At 44.0% G+C, this 23,149-nt stretch overlaps 1 protein-coding gene across 6 annotated transcripts in view; it reads left to right on the top strand.

Annotated features, from left to right (window-relative positions):
• Positions 1-387: 387 nt before the first annotated feature.
• GARRE1 (granule associated Rac and RHOG effector 1) overlaps positions 388-23,149 on the top strand; it is a 72,313-nt gene continuing 49,551 nt past the window's right edge. Inside the window, exons 1-3 of one of the 6 annotated variants that reach the window (XM_056135997.1) lie at positions 390-434; positions 18,452-18,505; positions 21,593-22,848. In XM_056135997.1, the coding sequence (XP_055991972.1) occupies positions 22,363-22,848 (486 nt within the window). In that variant the 5' untranslated portion in view covers positions 390-434; positions 18,452-18,505; positions 21,593-22,362. Of the gene's footprint in view, positions 435-467; positions 582-18,451; positions 18,629-21,592; positions 22,849-23,149 lie in introns of those variants that run through there. The other 5 variants (XM_056135999.1, XM_056136001.1, XM_056136000.1 and 2 more) reach the window with 5 other exon arrangements.

Genomic DNA, 23,149 nt, shown 5'->3' with positions numbered 1-23,149 from the left:
CTATGAGGGCGGCTTAAATCTCTGGTTTCTACAGAGCCTGTCCGGGTCCGGCTTCGAGTAAACGCTCAATATTTCAATCTCCCGGTAATCAAGTTCCATAATCAGTCCGTGAACTCACCGCTGACCCTAGGGAGCCTGGCGGCTCAGCGAGGTGGAGGTCAGGACACGGGAGGATTAGGGATGGAGTGGGGGGACGACTCTGACAGCCAGTGCTCATCCCCTTCTCACGGGGCGGAGGAGAGGGGGTGTCTAGGACAGGAGGGTCAGGGCCGCCCTCGGCCCCCGCTCACGCAAGGGGCGGGTCGGCTCCTGGACGCCGGGTCCGCAGCCACCCCGGCGTCCGCCTGGGGCGGGGGCGGGGCCGGGCCGACGACGTCACTTCCGGTGTACACAGCCGGTCCGGGCGGTGCGCCGGGGGCCGCGGCGCGTCGCAGGTGAGGACCGGGCGCGAGCGGGCGCTGGCCGGTGCGGGCGGCGGGCGGCGGCGGGCGACTGGCTGCGCGAGCGGGGGCGCCGCGGGTGGCCGGGCGCGAGGCCGTGGGCTTCCCCTGCCCCCTGCCCGTCCGCTGTGGAGGACGCAGGTCTCTGGGGGCGCTGGCCGGGCGGACGGAAGCCCGGAGGGGCCTCGGAGCGCGTGCGCGCGTGTCCGTGCGTGTGTGTATCTGCGTGTGTGTGTGTGTGTCCGTGTGTGTCTGTCCGTGTGTGTGTGTGTGTGTGTGTGTGTGTGTGGCGCGGGCGTGAGGGTCGGCGGGGACCCCCCTCAGAGCCGCGGCTGTGGAGGCGGGTCGGCGCCCGTCAGAGCCGGGCGCGGCGTGCGCTGCCGCGAGCCAGCCCCGGGCGAGCGGGCGAGCGGGCGAGCGGGCGCCGCTCCCGGAAGCCGGCGGCCTGTGGGCGGTGGGGGTCCGTGGCACCCGGGCGGGCGGGGGGACGCGGCCCTGAGGCCGGCCCCCGGCCGCGGCTCGCCTTCCCCGCCGGGCTGGGCCGGGCCGGGCCGGGCCGGGCCGCCGTGGAATGCGATTCTCCGGCCCCGCCGAGCTCGCTGGCGGAGGGGGGGAGTGGGGGCTGCGGGGACCCCCGCGGCGGTGGGCAGGGGTGTGTCTTTCCCCGGGGCGCGCTGCTGCGCAGGGGAGTGGGGGTGGGGGGGGAGACCCGCCCTCTCGTCCGCCGGCCCCGCGCGATAAGAACCTGGTTGCTCCTCCTGAGAGAGAAGGTGGCAGATAAACACCTCGCGGGGGCGGGGGTGGCCGGGCGCCGCCGCCGCCGCCGCCGCCGCCGCGGGGGACGCGCGCCCGCCCGCCCCTCGGCCCCGTGGCGGAGCCGGGCTTCCGCGCGGAGGGTTCCCGCAGCACTGAATGACAGGCATCCACCTGCCGCCCTGACCACCACGGCCAGCGTGGCCCGGCCCGCAGTCGAGGCGGATGGCACGAGCCCCCCCCCCTCCCGCGTCACCGTCACCCGACGGGAGGGAGCGTAGAGGCTCGCTCGCTGCTGGTGGCCATCGAGTCACGGGCCCGCGCAGATCTGTCTGCAGAGAGGACTTGTCTGGTGCTATTTTCGGATAAATTTATAAATGAGGTCAAAGGTGACTTTTTTTTTTTTTTAAGGAATATTTTTGTCTCTCTGTTGACACGCTTGGAGAGATTTTCCCATGTTATGAAGAATTCCATTTGTTTGCTTCTCATTTCATGGGTTTTAGAAGAAAAAAAAAATTTTTTTTTTCCAGCTATTTGCTTAACACTTGATTCGACATAGGGAATTTTTGGACAATGATTGGTCCGTGGTCCGCATTTTACTGAAAAAGCTGTAGTTGCTGTTTTGCGCCATGTTTATAAAGGACTGCTTAGTCAAGGTGGTCATCTATAGATCTTATATATTCTGTTTTTTAAATTCCACAGTCGCCTTTTTTTTTTGGTTTTATCCATTGTTTTATTTGCTTTTTAAAAATTATTCTTATAAAGTAGTTCACAATATTTGATTACATTTAATATTTAAGCACCAACCCCACCACCATTACACCTTCCCACCACCACATTTTGACATGCCAAACCCCAATCCCTGCCCCAAAGCAAAACCGAAATAATATATTTTGTATTTGTTATGCAAAACCACTGAAAATGCTGTAAAAAAGTATCCTTAGCCACAGTAACTTTAAAAAAATAATTTTCCAAAATAAAGATCACTTTTCTTTATGAATCAAGGAACTGTTTCATGGTTTCCATGCCCCCCCCCACACACACCTTTTTACCATTTACAGTAAAATGTTTAATTTATTGCTTTATGCTGACAAGATAACAAATGCCATATGAAGAGTTCAGGTTTGTTGTGGCAACTTTTCAGTCTGGCATTTGAGATTCTAATCTTCCTCTATTTTTGCACATGAATACGTAGGTTAGCATTGGAGACCAAGATAGAAAAGTTCTCAGATTCCCTTGGCAAGCCTAGATTTTTTCAATCTAAAATTATCTCTGATTTTTGGAAGACAGCATTTTTAAGCATCCTTAAAAATGTTTTTAAACAAATTGCACATGATTATGCTGAAGATTATACTAAATGTTTATTCTGCTGGAAACTTGAAGCCTCATACAGCAGAAGCTTTATGTCAAGCAGGTCTTCCAAGGCTGCAGGGCAAAAAAATCAAAGCTAGTACACTGGGATACCACATGGGTTGGTAATCTACTCCCTCCTGCTGTGATTTTATCTTTCATGGAAAATGAAGACTTTCCTATGTGGGCAAAGAATATTGGTTTGAATATGGAATTGCTTTATTTTTGAGTTACAGAAAAAGGATGCCATTTTCTCTCATTATAAGTTCGTAGAGTAGGTAAATGTGCCACGGTTGATATTTCAGGTTTTGTTTTGTCTTGTTTTTGGCTTGGGGCCACTCCCAGCAGAGCTTCAGGGGCTTCTCCAAGCTGTACCCAAGGAATCTGACATTGCCTGTGTCCGCTCCTTTGAAGTCTTTCCTTTTTAAGGATCCCTTAATTGATATATGCAGTAGCCGTTTACTGTTTCTCTGAACTAAAGTTGTAAATATTTCTCTGAACTGTAAATGTAAATATTTGGCATAGTCAGATAAACTTACTTGTTGTGAATCCCCTCTTGTTAGATGGTTTGGAGCTTTTCTTGATTTTGTAACTGTGCCTTTTTCAGTTGTCTTTGCTGCTGCTTTTCTCCCCATATCTTCCTGAAGCATTTTCTAAGGCCTAGTTTCATGCCTCTGTTCTTTCCTCCACTTTCTCTTTCTCACTCATCTAGTATGTGACTTCTAGGTAGAGACCCACTTTGCCCCTCATTGAACCCAGCTCTGGCACTGCTGCAAGTCATTTATCTCCCTATGACTTCTAGATTTTTTTTTCTTTTTTGGTCACACCCAGGGATGCTCAGGGGTTACTCCTGGCTCTGCACTCAGGAATTACTCCTGGCGGTGCTCAGGGGACCATATGGGATGCTGGGATTCAAACCTGGGTCGGCCCGCATGTAAGACAAATGCCCTACTTGCTTTGCTATCGCTCCAGCCCCTAGATTTGTTCTTGAGTACAAACTTACTCCATGCAATGGAACCTTTCATCGTTTACCAAGGTGGCCTGTCCTTGATGACTCTTGAGATTCTTACCAGTTGATTTGTCTTATCTTCTTCCTTCATGATTTGTGTATCCCATTTACTTTCTTTTCCTAACAATTTGATTTAAATGGTTATGGCTTTGTTTTAAGGAATTTTAGATATAATCTGGCTTTACCCTGGGTGACAAAAAAATGAGACCTAATATATCTAGTCACTTTTATAGAGTACTTAAAATACAGACTGTGCAGTACTGATTGTAATACAGAGCTGAAAGGCCTAGGACTTTATTTGGACAGGAAGCCAGTAATCAATTGCTTTAAAGTATCCCGATTGTCTCAAAGTCAGAGGCACCTAATAAACTCTACAGGTTTTAGAGATATTGCAGTTTTGTTCACTCCTGTTGTCACTGGGATGTATACACATAGTGTTCTGGGAACAATTACATACTTGTTTGATATGAATGATATCTGAGAATGAAGTAATAAATTCAGCACAGATCAGTTACCTATAGAAAAAGTATACATCAAAAGATATTTTATAAATGTAGGGTAAAGAATTTGAGGAAAAACTTGAAGTTCACCAAACTGACCCAGCTATAACCTCAGAAAGGCATGATTGGAATGTGTTTGTAGCCAGAATGCTTAAACTTCTTTTTGTGTCCTCAGAGGAGAAGCTGCATTTCTAAAAGGAAAGGGTTGGGATGGTCTGTTTGGAAGTTGGTATGGTGTATCTGTTGCCTTGACAAGAAGAACAGTGTGTGCAGTCGTCCACTGAACATTTGCACTACCTTGGTATCTCTCAGGTGATGCCAGTGGCCAGGAGTATCTTTCCCTTACTTTGCTTCCATGCTCCCTAATACCCTTTGATTAATACCCATGACCTAATATCCGTGGCCCCATATGGAGGTTTCCTGCCAGTAGTTGAGTTCATTCTTCTGTAAGTCCCTATTACTGATCATGGATTAATGACTTATATCTGTGTTTCCTCATCTGTAAATGCCTTGTTAGCTGCCTGGCATTTAGTAAGTACTGGATAAGTATAGGGCTTGTCAGTAATTACAAACTTAGTGACCTGCCTTTGGTTCTTACATCAGTCATCTTTGAGCAGAGATAGACTTAATGCCCCCTTGAATCTATTGCTCCTGCGTCTTGACAAATCCGAAAACCAGAAGAGAAGTCACGACACAAAGACTCTTCCCAAACTGCTAATCCAGAGAAGTCAGCTGCAATTGTCAGGGAATCACAATATTGAACTGTGTGTGAACTAAGTACTGAGGGAAAACTTCAATGCACCTAGTCCAGAAAGAGGAGAGAACTTTTAGGTAGTGCCATGATAGGTTGATATATGTTAGCTGCAGGAGATTCAGTGTAAAGGATGAAGAGGGTTGCTAGAAAAACGAGGAAAGTAAGTTTGGCGAGGACCATGGGGCCAGCTCTTGAAGAAACAACAATATTTATCTTATTGGGCACTTAAAATGTGCCAGAGCAATAATGTCCTTAAAATTAACTGTGCTTGTCATATTTGGTGCTTAGTGCTTTGTGTATACTGCCTTGTTTAGTCTTCATAATTATTCTATGTATAGGTACATAAGGCCTATACTGTGTATGGGCCCCCATCTCTTATATTATGAAAGGTCTTTCTGCTCCTTCCTTCCTTCCTTCCTTCCTTCCTTCCTTCCTTCCTTCCTTCCTTCCTTCCTTCCTTCCTTCCTTCCTTCCTTCCTTCCTTCCTTCCTTCCTTTTTGCCACACCCAGCAGTGCTCAGGGCTTGCTTCTGCCCCTTCATTCAGGGATCACTCTTGGCAGGGCTCTGGGGACTGATTAGGATACTGGGATTGAACCTTGGTTGGCCACATGCAAGGCAAGTTAGCTTACCCGCTATACTGTGGCTCTTGCCTGTTTTTCTACAAGGCTAGCTAGCCTCTTGTCTTTTAAACATTGAAAGCCCTTTGTGGATCCTGTTTTCTGGTGAAGTCCAAACTCACCAGGTTTCTAACTTCAGGAAGCCATTTGGGTTAGTGTAAAATATGGATATTTTAGAATTGAATACAAATGCATGTATGCAGATGTGCGTCCATCTTGGAAAGATTGCCATGCAGAACATTGTGTGTATATGCCCATTTATGTTAAGATATAGAAAGAGAGAGATTACAGAGGCTGTAGGGGAGAGCTGCATGAGCTGGAGCTAATGCTTCACATGCAGAAGGCCTGGGGTCTCCTATGTATCTGTCACCAGGAGCAACCCCTGAGAACCACTGGGTGCTGTGTATGGTCCAGAAATGAATCATGCTGAAAAGTGATAGGTACGAAGAAAATAGGTTTCTAGTTGCTGGGGGGAAATCTGGAATGATGGAAAAGAAACAACGGTTACTTTTGAATGAGGTCTCCCCCAAAATCTAGACTGGTAGATAGGCCAAGCTTTTTCTTACATATGCTTATACAGATTTGAAGTCCTTTGCTTATTTGTTTGTTTAGGGGCACACTTGGTGGTGCTCAGAGGCCACACCTGTTTCTGTGCTTGGGAGTGGGGTCACTCTTAACCTTATTCAGGGGACCAGGCAAGTACTGGAGATCAGCACTGGGTCTCCAGTATATAAAATATGTTCTTTTTCCCACTGAGCTATCTGACTCTACAGTATGAATTTTCTTTATGCGCATTATGTTTTCTGTTAAAATTAGCAAACATAAGGGAAGTTTTGGGGCTGGAGCGGGTAGAGCTGGCACATGAGCAACCCAGGTTCAATCCTCAGCATTCCATATGGTCCCCTGAGCACTGCCAGCAGTAATTCCTGAGTTACAGAACCAGGAGTAACCCCTGAGCATCACTGGGTGTGACCCAAAAAGCCAAGAAAAAGAAAAGAAAAAGTTTTAAATAATTGCTTTGTGCAAAGACTTACTTAGACTGTTGCTTAGAACTTGATTATCCAGACAATTTGATTTCATATCCTGCCTCTGTCACTTACAAGACAATTAACCTCAGGTTACTCTTTTAGAAAATGGGAGAGGAATTAGTGCTTATTTCCTGGGGTTATACTGAGGCTTAAATTAATATTTGTCAAGTCCTTAGAATAGTATCTTACGGATGATGTTGGTGGTTGTGATTCTGTCCTGTGCACTTTAGTGACTGGGAAGTCTCTGTGCTTACAATTTTTCTGGGAGGCAAAGGCACACAAAGTTAACAATGAGCCATTGCCTTGGAGGCTGGCATGGAAAGGAAAGCCCAGGATCTTTATGGGAAAGGCACTATGGGGACTTTTTGTTTTGTTTTTGTATGTTTGTTTTTGGGTCCTACCTGTCAGTGGGTTACTCCTGTCTCTGCACTTAGAAGTAATTCCTGGTGGTGCTCAGGGGACCATAGGTATGCCCGGATCAAGCCCCTGTCAGCTGCCTATGGGCTGGCCAAGCACCGTACCCACTGTATTATTGCTTGGGCCCCCTAGATGGGATCTTTCCTGTATGGGAAGGGCTCAGTGGGAACTGAGAGATAGTGGTCTAAAATATGGGCAGTGGCAGGATGATCTTTCTCATATATGGAACTTAAAGATACATTATCAAGGTAGCAGCAAAGGCCCAAAGGCAACATGGTAGAGGAATTGATCCACACAGGTGAGGGAGGGGGGTGGAGGGCCTCAAGAGGGAGGGGCTACACTGGTGATGGGTGTAGTGTTGGAATTATGTGCACAAGAAACCCATAAATCATGGAATCTCAAAACTATTTTTAAATAAAAATATGGGTATTTTCTTGAAAGAGAAAGGAGAGAAAAGACACAGAGGGACTTAGTATGCTGTGGACTGAGAGAAGAATGAGTCAGGAAGCTTGTTGAGGGAACCTGGAATTGGGATAGGCCATGTGACAGCAAGTTGTCCTTACATGGCAGTGTTTTCTACACATATAAAATAATGATAGGATTTGTAAATGATGACATCTTAGGTTTGATGAAATGTGGTGGCTCTACCTTGATCTTTAAAATGACTGTGAGGTGCTCCTGTGTAATTTACTTAATGAATCCCTTAAGGAGAGATGTGTGGGCTGCTTCCAGGTTGGTTATCGTAGACAGTTGTGCTGGTGACATTCTTGATACTGGCCTCCACATTTACTGAGTTTTTTTCATAGGACTAATTCCTAACTGGCATGGTTTTTATATATATGCATGTATTTTCAAATATATATATATATATATATATATATATATATCACCCTAAACAGAGCTCAGAAGCCCCAAGGGCCACTCCCAGTGATACTCAGCCTGTCTCTCTTGGCCTGAAAGTGTCATGTTAGCCTTGAAAGTTCAGACCCTGTGGTGTTTGGGAGCCACTGGGGCTGCATCTGTCAGTGCCTGGGAGGCTGTATGGTGCCAGGATTGAATAAGCCTGCATAGACCAGCATGTGTCCCACTGCTTTGAGCTATTTCCCTGGCCTCTACCTTATTTTTTAATTTTTTAATTTTTTTTCTTGCCCACACCTGGCTCAGGTGTCACTCAGGAGTTATTCCTGGCAGTGTTTGGGGGAACATACAGAATGATGGGGATCAGACCCAGGACAACCATGTGCAAGGCAAGTGCCCTACTCACTGTACTAAAGCTGCAGCACCCTCTGATTTTTTTAAATGACCTTTTTTTGGGGGGGGGGGGGTTTGAAACCAGAGTCATGTGTGTTGCTTATATGTGTGTACCACAGAGCCAATGTCCCTGGACTCCTAGCTGGTATTGCTTTTTCAATATTCTAGACCATTTGGTTATGTTCCTTGTGTTAGTACAGGCTTTTTCAAATTGATAATTGCAGAGAATTATAATGGGGGCGTTTTGAGTATAGAATTAGACCTAGATAGACCTTAACAAATCTCATTTTCTCTTTTTTTTTGGGGGGGGGGTTACAACTACGGGTGTTTAGGGGGCTGCTTCTGGCTAACTGTAATTTTCTTATTAAAAATGTTATGGGGACTGGAAGCTAGTGAGAAGGTAATTATAACCTGGGAGCTGAGTCTTCACCCACCCAACTGCAGATCCCAGAAGAGGATGTGTTCTGGGAGCAGAAGCAGGCAAATTGGCTATAGACTCATGCAGTGCTGTCGGCCTGTGTGACTTTCTTAGGAGAGGTGAAAGAGGTTCTCTTACCAGTTCACGGGGACCTGTCTTATTCCTGGGTCTCACAGGAAGAGCAAATGCAGCTCATGTCCCAGTAAGTTTGTCCTGCCCTTTGTGATGTGAGATAATTCTCTGCTGCAACCTAGCTCTTCTGCTCAGGGCTGAAAGACGAGGGAGTGGCCACAGGGAAATGGGAGGAGTCAGGACTCCTTCCTCTCTGAGGACACTAGGCAGCACTCCTTCACTTTGTTGCTAGGATTTGGGGAGTGTGTTCCAGAGTTCCAGGAAGGTAAGAATTGTTTTTAAACACTAATTTAATTATGGAGTATTTGGGAAATGGGGGAGTGATAGTATGTTTTTGACTCATAGTAGGCCAGAATGAAGATTTTTGTTTTTGAGGTGCTGGGATTAAAACCCAGAGCCTCACGCCTGCAAATGAAGGGCTCTTCCACTCAGCTTGATTCCTGACCTTCAGAAGATTGATTTTATCTCATCAGGGGGAGAGGGCATAAGATGGTGTAAGGCCTGGGGGAGGGGGCTGGCTGGAGTTCTCCACTGATCTGGCTGGTTCAGTGTAAGGATCTGACGTACTCCTTGGACCCGGTGCTGTCAGGAATCGCCCTGTTCATCCAGGCTGCATCTGTTGATGCTCAGGAGACCGTGTGGTATCAGTTAAGGCAAATGCCTTAACTTCTTTGCTATCTTCCAGCCCTTGGACAGATTTAATGGAAGATAAAACTTTGCTCTGACAGGCCCTTGGCCTCTTTCTGAATGGTTAGCTTTCATGCGTTTTAGTGAGATTCAAGGTGTGCTGGGTACTGTGTTTCATGGGTTTAATCCTCACCATAGGACTGCAGAAAGTCAGACAAGAGTTTAACGTGTCTAAGATCATAGTGGCATTCCTTCTACTAGGAATGCCTACCAGTAGAAGAGCAGGAATTTGTCTGCAGGGCATTCTGACTCCCAGACCCATACCCGTGAGTACTGACTTAAGCAGTGCCTGTTGGAGTGAAAACTCTATGGAGCATCTTGCCTGCTAGGCAAGAGTATGAACTTTGCCCCTTTCTCTTCCATTGTAAGCTCCTTGAACAGGTATTAGGGCTCTCTTTCACCACAGTATTCCCTACCCGGAGCAGTGCTGGATGCAGTAGGCCCTCGGTATGTGAAGGGTGAGTGTACGAATGTGAAAGCTGGGAACTTGGTGACAGCAGAGCCTGTAAGCCAGTCTGGTAGAAGTGCTCTGGGTCTGGCCTCTCTGCCTGGTATGGGGGTTGGGGAGGAGACTCCTTGAATTTCCTCATCGCTAAATATTGACCTACTGAAATGTTTGTGGGGAAGGCTTCTTCGGGTGGAGGCTTGAACCTACTATTCTTCTTGAGTGTGTGCAGAAGTAGAGTCAGTCTTTCCAGCACGGAGGAGGGAGCTGATAACATTTTTTATGGTTTCTTTCAGTGTTCCCAAATGGTCATGAATCTGAAATTTATCTAAAGCAGGTTTTTAAGAAGGGTGGAGTTCTGGGAAGGGGAGAACAGCAAGTTTTACCTTTGTTAAGTTTAAATACTCTTTGCAATAACTGTAGGCAATGATAACTAGTCACACTGTAACACACAAATTGCAAGTTTTTCTGTAGATGTTAAGTTTGTATTTTTTAACAAATTAGGTTTAAAAAAAATTTGCATCAGGAGCTGGAGAGATAGCACAGCGGGTAGGGCATTTGCCTTTCACGCAGCCGACCCGGGTTCGATTCCCAGCATCCCATATGGTCCCCTGAGCATCACCAGGAGTAATTCCTGAGTGCAGAGCCAGGAGTAACCCTTGTACATCGCCAGGTGTGACCCAAAAAGCAAAAAAAAAATTTTGCACCAGTGCTTAGTGATTTTCAGTTTTGGGGCCACACCCAACAGTGCTCAGGGGTTACCTCTGTCTCTGTGCTTGGAGACCATGTGTGGCTGGGTATCAAATCCAGACATCCTGTATGCTGTGCATGTGCTCAGCCTTTTTGATTTTTAGAAATTGTTTACTCTAAGTTCTTTTCATTCCTTGATTTACATTTGAATTTCTATCAGCACCCCGTTGTGAATATTTTTTCAGTGCTTAGGTGCTTTTGATGTGAAAGATTTTAATGATCCAGACTGTTTTAGTCATTTAACCTGAGTAAACTTTTCCAGAACTTTGAGAATCAGCTTTGTTTATCCTGTGGAGATGTGTGGTGGTTGTTTGTAGATAAGCCTTTCCTGGACAAGGTTTGCTTCCTCTCCCCCCCTTCCTTTGAAGATTTGTTTTAACAAAGACTTTATGGGGGGTGGGGGAAGAGGCTCAGAGTGTACCTCTAATGAAATAAAACTTGTTTTATTTTTGAAATGTCACCAGGTTTTGTGCTAGCCCTTTCAGTTCAGAAGGAGACTTAACCCTGGGTCTTTAAACTGCAATAAGTTTATTTATTTCCAGAAAATCAGAGCTAGATATGTCCTCAGCAGGACATAGTAGATTTTTCCATTAAATACTTATTTTCCTACTAATACAGTAACTTCGAAACATAAACTAGACTTTGTCTTCCTCTTTTCCAGCTCAAAAATATTTTCAATATAAAGTTAGACCTGCTTTTTATCTTAATTACTCTTCACGTAAAAAAAAGGAAACCTTTTTTTGGGGGAAAGGGAGCGGGACATACCCACTTGCTCAGGGATTACTCCTGGCCCAGTGCTCAGGAATTACAGGATGTGAGACTTGGAAGACCCTATGGAGTGCCGCCCTACCCTCTGTATTGTCTCTTCAGCCACCCCTGCCTTTTTTTTTTTTTTTAAAAAGGTCTGTGTTATTTTGCAAGTAAATTTCAGCTTAGTTGATTTTGTGGTAAAACCCCTCCAACCCCCAATGAAATTATTCCTTCATTTGTTGAGTTTAGATCTGCTGATGACAGCCTGCTTTGTTTTCCTAGAGTGGTGTTCTATTTGTTGCGAGGTATTGTCATAGTGCAAGTGTCTGCAGCAAGAGGCTTCATGATGTAGTGGCAGTTTGTTGTTTCCGGTTACACCAGAAGCTCCTGAGTGGCAGGCAGGGTTAACCTTTGCATGCTGGGTGCCTAAAGCATTCAGCCACCATTTACAGGATTGGAAAATGGGTGTAGAAGCATCTTTATTTTAACAATGATAGATTGTAACACTGATTAGAGTTTTTATTTACTTGGCATTTTTCTACTTGTGTTTCCATAGCTGGATATATATATGTGTATATATAATATATATATAAAACACAGACTTGAGCATTTTGTCAACTAATTAGTTGTTTAGTAATTTTGTTTTAATTGAAGTTTTAATAGCTATTTATTGACTAGAAAAAAGTTGTTCTACTTTGATATTAAAGTATTTCCATTGATACCTTTATTGGGCACCCCCTTTAGCAACACCGCACCCAGATCTTTGGTATTAGAGGATCTCCAGAGCCATTCCTACTGGGTTGTGTAGTGCAGGGGATCGAACTCAGGACCTCACACATGCTAGGCATGCTCTTTTAAACCAAATCCTCATCCACTTGGCTTTTTTTTTTTTTCTTCTTGGGTCATACCCGATGGTGTGCAGAGGCCTGTCCTGGCTCTGCACTCAGAAGTTACTCCATATGGGATACTGGAGATCGGACCCAGGTTGGCCGTGTCAAGGCAAATGCTCTAACCACTGTACTATTTCTCTGCCCCCCATCCACACCCCCGTCAGCATTTTTAAACTCAGATAGGACTTTAGTGTTTCAGGAGTTTTGTTTCTTTGTTCCCCATAATTCTTTAAATGACCTACATTAAATTTCTCAGAAGCTATTTTTGTTAGTAGGCGAGTGTCCAGTTTTGTACATTTTTTATTTGGGGACAATCTTCTGAGCACACAAATAGTCTAGACTTGGTGAGCCCAGAATGTCACTTCCTTTCCTCTGGCCCCTACTCTCCATCCCTGCCTTTCCGTTTTGATGTTTTAATGATCCTCTCCCTGCTCAGTGATTTGTGTTCAGGAAGCTAGGCGGTGATTACTTTTGTTTCTGCTTTGTGAACTTCCTCCCCCACTTCCTATTTTTACCAAGCAATTACAGGAAATGAGGCAGCTCCTGGCTGGCCTCTGCTATGCACTGATTTTAGGTGGAGGAAGACAAGGCCTCTGAGGGCCCGAGCCATTTCTAGCATTTTCCACCTTTGGGTTTACATTCCCTCCTTCTTGTAGGAATCAGAGGAATATGGTTCTGGATTGACTTGAGGTGTTGACATGTCCTCCCCAGCACTGGGGGTGGGAGGGTGGGTTACTGCTCAGCTGGAGGATAGCTCTTGGTGAGGCAGGTAAGAGATTATCTCAGTGGGAACAGGTGCAGGGAAAAGACAAGGGAAATTGTGGCCTGTGAACCAGCCACTGTCTTGGTGAATAGTTTGGCACGAGCAAAAAGTGGGTTGAAGGAACAAATAAGGAAAGATGGGTTCTGGTTACTTTGTGGGGTCCTTCACTGGCAGATTTGGAGTGAGCTTGGGAACCCTATCTCTGTACTGAGGTGTTTGATGGGGCCTTGGCTTTCTCCCTCAGCTTACAGTATTCTCTAAATCACTTACTTGCCATTTACTCACTCCCTTTTCAAAATGGATACCTCTTACAGTGTTGGGAAGTATATTACCTGCCCAGAAAGAAACAATTTGTTATGTATTTGTTACTTGAATAAGTTGGTGTTTAAGGCTTATTGTTTCTCTTTAGCTGCACTATTGCCCTGTGGGGTGGATAATTACTGTTTTTTGGGGTGAATGAGGTGTCTGTCCTGGTAAACATCACTGTAGGATATTTCTTAGTATTTTTGGCCTCTGATCCTTAGTACTCCTCCAGTTGTCACAGCTGGTATGTTTCCAAACAGTCCCTTGATTTTGGTGGTATTTATATATGTAGCAGCATCCTCTTTCCCACTTGTCAAGAACCATAGTATTAAAGAATTGAATATCAAATTTTGTGCAGTGAATAGTTCTTTGGGATTGGGGTAGTAAGATCTGAGAGTCAGTCTTCTGTGAGGACCAGACTCTGAGGACCCAGATCTTTTAGTCAGTGAGAAGAGGTTATCTCAAAGTGGGTTGATACACAGGAGCAAAAGCGAATCAGCAAATTAAGAATGTACAGCAGTGGGTGCTGGAGTGATAGCACAGCAGGTAGGGTGTTTTCCTTGCACACGGCTGACCCGGGTTCAATTCCCAGCATTCCATATGGTCTCCCGAGCACCTCCAGGAGTAATTCCTGAGTGCAGAGCCAGGAGTAACCTCTGTGCATTGCCAGGTGTGACCCAAAGAGCCAAAAAAAAAAAAAGTAAAACAGTGTCAGAACCTGGAAAAGAAACAATGACTATAATCCCCACAAGTATCTGTTCAATATTTACAATGTGTTTAGCACTCTGGAATATCTTGAATACACTCAGTGATCCTAAGGATTGGAAGTGCCACAGAAATTCAGAAAGTGGCAGTTGTGATGTGGTACATGATAAATAGATGAATGGAAAAGATATGTATAATATATAGCAAAGATACAACTTAGATGGAACTCCACACCGAGTGTTAATATAATCAAGTCACCATAGTTCAGTCTTTGTCAATGGGAACTTCTAGAGAAATGGTATCTGAGTTAGACCTCCACCAGAGAAAGTAAACCAGTACAGTTTTGCAGGCAGAAAACTGAACACGGTGATGAGAAGGAAGGTGGTACAAGAAACAACTTGGGGTTGGAGAGGTATTAGAATGCCATTGTGGATTGTAAAGAGCTGATTGACTCCAGATCATAGTTACTAGAGAAAAGCACTTGGAAGATCACTCAAGAGGCTCTTCTATGTTTCAAGCAAGGGGTGAAGATGGCCTGAGACTTGGTATAAACAGTTAAGTCAGAGAGAAAGGAAAAATTTTTGAGAGATATTAAGGAGGCCAGAGGTTATGACTAAATGACTGATTAGTGGATGCATGGGAAACTGAAGAGTAGAGGATGCCCAGATTTTTGGTTTATTCAAGTAGGTAGTTGATTATGCTGTTTACTAAAACAGCAAAGAATCACCACTAAGGCAAGAGAGCGTTGGTTTTGGACATTTGATTTGGGTCTTGTCCAACAGACAGTTGAACACGGGATCTAGAACACAGGAGAAAGATCTGGGCTAGAGAGATGGGTTTGAAATCCTCTCAGAGAGAATTTGTTGATCTTAGAAAAGCGTAGAGCTCTGAAGAACCATAGCACTTGGCTTATATTAGAGGAATATCTCAAAAGGGCAACTGAGAGTGCCCAGTGGGCAGGGGCATAAGTAGAACAGAGATCTTTTTATATCAGCATCCATGGCATTGCCTAACTTCAATGTGGCATCATATAAAGGGAATGGGGAAAAAAAAGTAGAGTCCAAACAAGGGAGAAAGCAAAAAACTGCATCATTTTGGTATTTTCTTTTGCCTGGATAGATATTTTAAATTCATGAATGCTATTAATGAAATTCTTCAAAGCATTTTTCTGTAGTACAATTCTAAATATGGCTTGTGTCATTTTGAACTGACCAAAAAATGTGGAAATGGTTGGGCTTTGAACTTCATAGACAATAACTTTACTAATCTCCCTAAAGAATTTCCTGTAGAGTCTCCACATTATCAGAGATAAAGTATTTGAATTTACATTTTTAGGCACCAGAGGGGAAAGTTTTTGTTTCTCTCCCCACCTCCCCCCCCCCCAGGAATTGTTTGTGGAATGGGTCATCTTTACTTTTTTTTTTTGAAAGTAGAAGTTTATTGGAAAGTAGAAGAGAAAGAAAAACTCCCCATGTGGGGAGGAATTTAGTATAGGACTAAATTTCATCTTTATATAAAAGCTTTATTACAGTTTTTCCTACAGAGTTTGATTTACCCATTTAAAGAGTGTGATTAGATGGGCTTTTCAGTATTTTCACAGTTTTATAACCATCATGACAATCTCTTTTGGAAACTTTTTTTCCGGTGGTGCCTGAGCGATAGCACAGTGGTAGGGCATTTGTCTTGTGCGCAGCCAGCCTGGTGAGCCAGTTCGATTCCTCCGCCCCTCTCGGAGAGCCCGGCAAGCTACCGAGAGTATCTTGCCCGCACGGCAAAGCCTGGCAAGCTACCCGTGATGTATTGGATATGCCAAACACAGTAACAACAAGTCTCAAAATGGAGATGTTACTGGGCCCACTCGAGCAAATCGATGAACAACGGGAGGACAGTGTTTGTCTGTGGTGCCTTACCTAGCAATATTCAGGGGTTACTCATCACTGTGCTTCGGGGACCGTATGGGATGCCAGGGATTGAATTTGGGTTGGCTGCTTGCAAGACTAGCACCCACTGTACTATATCTCAGGTCCTGTTTTAGAACAAATTGTCACTCCAAAAGAAACTCTTTTTGGACCCTTTAGCAGTCATTGCCTTTTCTTCCTTCTACCCCAGCCCTAGGCAACCACTTCACTTTCTGTTTCAGTGAATTTGCCCATTCTGTTGAGATTTTGTTTTTGTCTTTTGGGCTACATTGGCTGTGCTCCGGGCTTACTCTTGGCTCTGTGCTTAAAAGTAACTCCTGGTAGTGCTGCTGGGGAATCAAACCTGGACAACCTGCAGGCAAGGCAAGCATGTACCTCTCTACAGTCTCACCAGCATTCTGGACATACCACGTTAATGGAATCGTACATGTGCCCATTTTTTAGCACAGTGGGTAGGGCTTTTGCCTTGCACGCAGCCAACCAAGGTTCAATTCCTTCATCCCTCTCGGAGAGCCCAGCAAGCTACCGAGAGTATTCCAGCTGCATGGCAGAGCCTGGCAAGCTCCCCGTGGGGTATTGGCATATACCCCGTGGGGTATATGCCAAAAACAGTAACAAGTTTCACAGTAGAGATGTTACTGGTGCTCACTCGAGCAAATCAATGAATGATGAATAACTGGGGAGGACAGTGCTACAGTGCTGCATTGTTTTTGTGTTGTTGAGTTTTAGGAAAGTTCTTTTATGTAATCTAGATAATGATTCCTTTTCAGATGAATGACTTAAAAAGTATTTTTATCTTGTTCTGTGGGTTCTACATCTTTTGTGTGTGTTGGGGGGTACAGCTATTAGTGCTCATGGCTCCTCGTAGTGTGGTGCGGAGGGTTGCTCCCGGTACTGTTCAGGAGACGATGCAGTGCTGGGGAATGAAATCCAGACTTCCTGTATGCAAAGAAGCCCTTTGTACTGTGATAGTGTCTTTTGATGTATAGAAGTTTTGGTTTTGATGTAGTTCAGTTGTCAAGTTGTTGGTTTTTTTTTTTTTTCTTTTTGGATCACACCTAGTGGTGCTCAGGGTTACTCCTGGCTCTGCACTCAGGAATTACTCCTGGTGATGCTTGGGGGACCACATGGGGTGCCAGGGATAAAACCTGGTTGGCCACATGCAAGACAAGCACCTTACTGCTGTATTATTGATCTGTGCCCTTAATCAAAACACTTTAAGTTTTATAAATTTTAGATGAGTTTTCCCTGTGTGATTATACTACTATAGTTTAGGTTTATTATTATCTTTTTGGGGGAGAGGGGAGGACTTTTCTAGTTAATTTACTTTATGAAGTAATCACAAGGCTTTCATGATAAGATACTAAAGCAAGGTAGATTAAAAGAATTACTTCCTTTGATCTCTGTACCTCATAGGTCACTTTTGTTTATTTGTGTATTAAAAGTACATTAATATGTTTTTCTTTGTATTTGTGTGTGGTGTCCTTGCACACCTGAGGCATATGCTCAGCCACTGAGCTGCATCCCCAGCCCTTGCTTGCTTTGATAATTATCTTCTGAAATATTTCTGTGGATACTAGTTAGAATTTATTTTTAGGTATTCTTTTCCAAAACCTCAATTACATGTTTCTTATAATATTTATTCTGCTTTTCATTTTACTTCCTCTTTTTTGTCCTCTACTTTTTATTTTTCTTTTATTTTCTGTGCTCTGAAGAGATGGCTGATTCAGTAAAGACTGAGGTATATAGAAGTGGTCAGCTCTTAGTTTCTGTAGCTCCTGATTAAAGGTTGTGTATTTAGCACTTCAAGGAAAAAAGGGCAACACTTTTCTGCCTGGAGCCTTTGACTCTGCGTGTTCTGGGAAGTATTCTGTTAGTCTTTATCTTGTTCTACAATTTTCTCTGCTTTCTATCTTTTAGAAAATATCAGCTTTGGTGTTTTTTGTTTTTGGCCCTTACCCGGCAGTGCTCAGGGCTTACTCCTGGCTCTCAGGATCATATGCAGTGCCAGGGATTAAACCAGAGTGCAAAGCCACGTGCAAGGCAAATGTCTTAACCCCTTTACTATCTTCCCGGCCCCTACAGCCTTTAAATAGATTTACCCAGCCCATCTCATTACTCATTTCTCATGTGACTATCTTTGCTATTGATGTCATTGGGGGTTAGAGAATATGTCGTCTTGAAATGAAGCTGCCTTGTGCCATACTAGTACTGACAACAGGTCTATTTTTTCACTCTTTTTCTATTAGCTTTATCACAGAAAGGAGTTTAGAATTTGTGTTCACAATTCAGAGCTGTATCATTAAAACACGATGTTTCCTGCTCTGGAATATCTAGATTTCTTAATTCGAAGAGTAAGTCACTTTAGAAAACCTTCCTAATTAGTAACTTCCCCCCCAACAAGCAGAGATGACAAGTTCTCTTTCACTTACTGTGTGGGAGTAATGATAATAACATCAGACATTTATATTAGTACTTAATATATACCAGACATTATTCTAAATGTTTTATATGTATAATCCCACCTAACTCAATAACAGTAGCTACTGTTACTGTCCCTGTTTTACAGACAATGAAACTGAGGCACAGAGAGGTTAAAGAATTTGCCCAGGTCACATAGCTGGTAAGTGGCAAAGCCAGATCTCTCACACCGCCGGCCTCCAAGGCCACCCTGTTCTACTGCGCTCTGAAAGGACGTGTTTCGGCTTTTCTCAGGATGACCACATTGTTATCTTCCCAGTTTCAGGTATAAGAGAACCTTTATAACCTTTCTAGTTTCAAGTGTGTTCTTTGTTTTCTGAAATAGAAATTGCTGATGACTTTGTTTGTTGAACATCTTAAATGATTTAAAGAGGTCTGAGTCAAATGATTTTCCTCTTGGAGGTGAGGAGAATACCTCTAAGTGATCAGGCTTGGGCACTCCTGGCAGTTGTTGGCTTGGCTTTTTGGACTTGATGTTTAGTTGCTCCAGCCTAGTGCTGTAGTGTTGCTCGGTGCTGGGTGGTGCTGGAGCCACCAGGCCACACCACGCAAATTCGGAGACCATCAGGGCTTGCGTTGGTACTTAGGGACACATTGAGATTAAACTGTCCATGTGCTTCAAATATTTGAGCTATCTTCCTGGCCCCCTAAATTAAATTTTAATCTATTAGGAACTTTTGCAAATTACTGTAATGTTGAAAACATAAGACTTCCTGGTGCCAGAGAAATAGTACAGTGAGCAGTGCACTTTTCTTGCATGTAACTGACCCTGGTTTCATCTCTGGCATCACATATGTTCCCCTGAGCCCCGCCAGAAGTGATCTCCTGAGCTCAGAGCCAGGGGTAAGCCCTGAGCACTGCCAGGTGTGGCTTAAATCCCCCTTCTTCCAAAAAAAAAAAAAAAAAAAAGAAAAAGAAAAAAATTTTTATCTACTAAAATACACTTTTCTGTGAGTCTTAATCAGCTTTAAAACTTTTCAGTACAATACTTAAATTTTTAAGTCTTAGCTACAACTAACTTCTGAAAACTTTCACAATGCATATTGATTTTCATTAGCATGTAGATTTATAAATGGTGAATTTTTTTTAAAGTGAAAATAGTGCTTATTTACTTACTGGTCATACCTGGAGTAAGCTCAGGGCTTACTCCAGGCGCTATACTCAGGGATATTCCAGGCTCTATACTCTGTACCTGGTGATGCTTAGGGGATTATATGCAGTGCCAGAGATGCAACTCTGGTCAGCTGTGGGCAAGGCAAGTATTTTAACCCTGTGATGTCTCTTCCACTCTGAAATTTATTTTTAAGAAAACATAGAAATTGGGTACTGGGGGCAGGGAGATAATCCTGTCTGCAGTACCATAGGTAGATCACTTGCCTTGCACATGGCTGACCTGGGTTTCATCCCAGGCACCGCATATGGTTGCCTGATTCTCCACCAGGAATGATCCCTGACTGTAGAGCCAGAGGTAAACCCTGAGCACCATCGGGTGTGGCTCAAAAACCAAGACTCAAACAACAATAAAACACCCCAAACAAATTAATGGTCTGTTTATTTTTAAAAATTTCATGGGGGGGTTAATCTATTTTTATCTACAAAGGAAAACAGAGAGAGAGAGAGAGAGAGAGAATGGGAAGTAAGTTAACTAGAATAGGAAGTAAGTTACTTACCTTGCATGCAGCTGACTCCAGTTTGAATCCTGGATATCACAACATCTGGTCCCTTGAGCATTATCAGGGGTTAATTCTTTTTTTTTTCTTCTTTTTGGGTCATACCTGGCAGTGCTCAGGGATTACTCCTGGTTCTGCACTCAGGAATTACTCCTGGTGGTGCTCAGGGGACCATATGGGATGCCAGGGATCGAACCCAGATCGGCCGCATGCAAGGCAAACACCCTACCCACTGTGGTATTGCTCCAGCCCCCCAGGGGTTACTTCTGAGTTCAGAGCCAGAAATAGCCCCTGAGCATCTCCTGCAAAGGAAAACTAGTTATCAATAAAAAAGATAAAATAAACAGATATAATAGGTTAAAGTTGTGTGTGAGTGCGCACACAAATATAGTATTCAGTCAAACACATCTGAACCAATATGTTTGGGAGAACAGTCCAGATCAGTGTGACAAGGAGCACACTACTCTCTTCTTTGGTGGGTATCAGAAACTAGTACAGTTTAGTATAGGATACTAACCTTGCACGCTGCCAATCTTGATTAGATCCCCCACCCCCCCTCCAGTCCCCCTAGCCCTGCCAGGAGTGATCCCTAAGCACAGCTGGATATGGCCCAGAAACCCAAAAAGAAAAGAAAGAAACTAGAAAGATGTCCAGACATTATTGTTTGATTCTACCCAGAGCCAAGACGGCTATAAAAGCCCCACCCTAGCCCCAGTGTGTAAAAACTGGTACATCTCATTAAACTTTCCTGAACTTCTAGAGAGGAAATTGGTACCCAATGATCAGAAGAATCCTGTCTGCAGATCTTCTGCCAGCCTTTTGACCCAGCTGTACTTTGAACCCTTCTCAGCTGTGGTCTTCTCACTGAGTGAACCCACCTTCGCTTTGCACTTAGCAAAGCTTTTTATCTTATAAAGAAGGCCTACCTCAATATAACGATTTGTTTATAGCAACCTTCCTGATCTCCCTGTCTTTGCCCTTTTCCACATCTTCTAAACTGCCTAAAGGACTTATGAGTGCAGTACTTGTAGCTCTCACTATAATATGATCTTCTTGATCTTGCATATTTGAAAGGTCTTTGTGGAGAAAATAAGCAGTGCAAAGTCCAAACAAGCATCCTGGCCCTGTTCCATATGTCACTTGGTAGCTCACCTTTGGTGTGGCTAATGTCAAATCAAAATTTCCATTGTTTTTGGGACCATATCTGGTGATGCTTTTGGGCTACTCCCAGCTCTGTACTTAGGGATGCCTCCAGTGGTATTCCCAGGACCATGCAGTGCTGGGGATCGTTGTTAGACCTCTTTTGTGCCACACATGTTTAACCTATTGAGCTATCTCCCCTGCCCAAATTAAACTATTTTTGTTGCATTGTTTTACCTCAGCTGAGGGATTTTTGAATATTTGTATTCAGCTCTCAACATTATACCTGCTTTTGTAAGATTGTGATATGATTGGTTTATAGGTCACCTTTGTGGCCAATATAATTAAAAGAGTTAATATTGCAGTTTCACTCATTGTCCTTTAGTATTCCTAACTTTATCTTATTTCACCTCTTGCAGGAAATGACTTAGAGGCCTTACAAATACATCTGTGCATTCTTGCTTCAGACTTGACAATTGAGGGCCAACTGAATCTGGAAGCACTTACTAATGTTACAAGGAAACCACTACCTCAGCAAACAAAAGGAAAGTAGAAGATTTATAATTTATTACAAAGGCCATTGGAAAAACCCCAAAACACTCACTTTAAAAAATTTAAAGGAAATTTAGAGAGATTTGGATTGAGAAGCATTTGTAGGTAAATAGATTTGGCGGGCAGGCCCTGTCAAGATTTTGCAGAGATTTGATTTCCTTCCCAAGGACTAGTGTGAAATACTTTGGCTTTTTAAATTGCTGTTGATCAGCTTGTGGATTTGAGGTTCTAATTTTTCTGGTATATTGAAGATACATTATATTACACTGTATCACATTTTTTAAAGTTAAGTTATTTTTCTGCCATTGTAAATACAAGTATGGAAATATTCTTGCAAAGCAATTAGAGTAAACATTTTTCTCAAGCAAGCATCTTTTTAAGAGAGTGGAATGCTAGCAGTTCTTATGCAGCAATTGGGACACACTTATTTTTTGTCAAAGGTCCTGCTAATACTGAGACAGTTAGTTCTATCTCTTATCTACATTGGAACACGTGGACACCTGCCTCATGGAAATGCCTTTTTTAAAAATTAGGTTTGCAGAACTCCACTATTTTTATACCTAGCTACAGTTTTTTTAAAACATAAAGGAATCAGAACCTCTCCCTGCTCACGGCCCCTGAACAGTCCCCTTCCCGCATGTATTGCTGCAGTGCCCAGGACAGTAAAATGGACTACAAGCGGCGCTTCCTGCTTGGCGGGTCCAAGCAGAAGGTGCAGCAGCACCAGCAGTACCCTATGCCCGAGCTGGGCCGAGCACTGAGTGCTCCCCTGGCATCCACTGCCCCCCTGGGCAGTCTGACTGCTGCAGGCAGCTGCCACCACGCCATGCCCCACTCCACTCCCATTGCTGACATCCAGCAGGGCATTTCCAAGTACCTGGATGCCCTCAACGTCTTCTGCCGTGCCAGTACTTTCCTCACAGATCTCTTCAGCACTGTGTTCAGGAATTCTCACTACTCGAAGGCAGCCATGCAGCTCAAGGACGTGCAGGAGCATGTAATGGAGGCAGCCAGTAGGCTAACTTCAGCCATAAAGCCTGAAATTGCCAAGATGCTGATGGAGCTTAGTGCTGGGGCTGCAAACTTTACAGATCAGAAGGAATTCAGTCTCCAGGACATTGAGGTAAAGTATCATCTATGTCGTACTGGGGTTGACATATGTGTCCAGAGGTAAGTGAGCATGTCCTCTTTGTTTTTTCCCAATCACTGCAATGATGGTTGTCTTTCCTTTTGAATTTTTTTGGTGAAGCAAGATAGTTTTTCAATGAAAATTATTTAGAAAGGTGTGACTAGAGAGAAAGATGTTTATGAGAGAACATAGACTTCTCCAGAGTGGGAGAGAACATAGACTTCTCCAGAGTGGAGATAGCAAGAAGCACCTACTAGACAAACAGATGAGATAATGTCTTCAAGGGAGAACATGG

Source organism: Sorex fumeus, unplaced genomic scaffold (assembly GCF_029834395.1).
Source record: "Sorex fumeus unplaced genomic scaffold, SorFum_2.1 ptg000122l, whole genome shotgun sequence".
Taxonomy (NCBI): domain Eukaryota; kingdom Metazoa; phylum Chordata; class Mammalia; order Eulipotyphla; family Soricidae; genus Sorex; species Sorex fumeus.
Note: the sequence above shows the minus strand (reverse complement) of the source record. Positions and strands in the feature narration are given on the sequence as shown.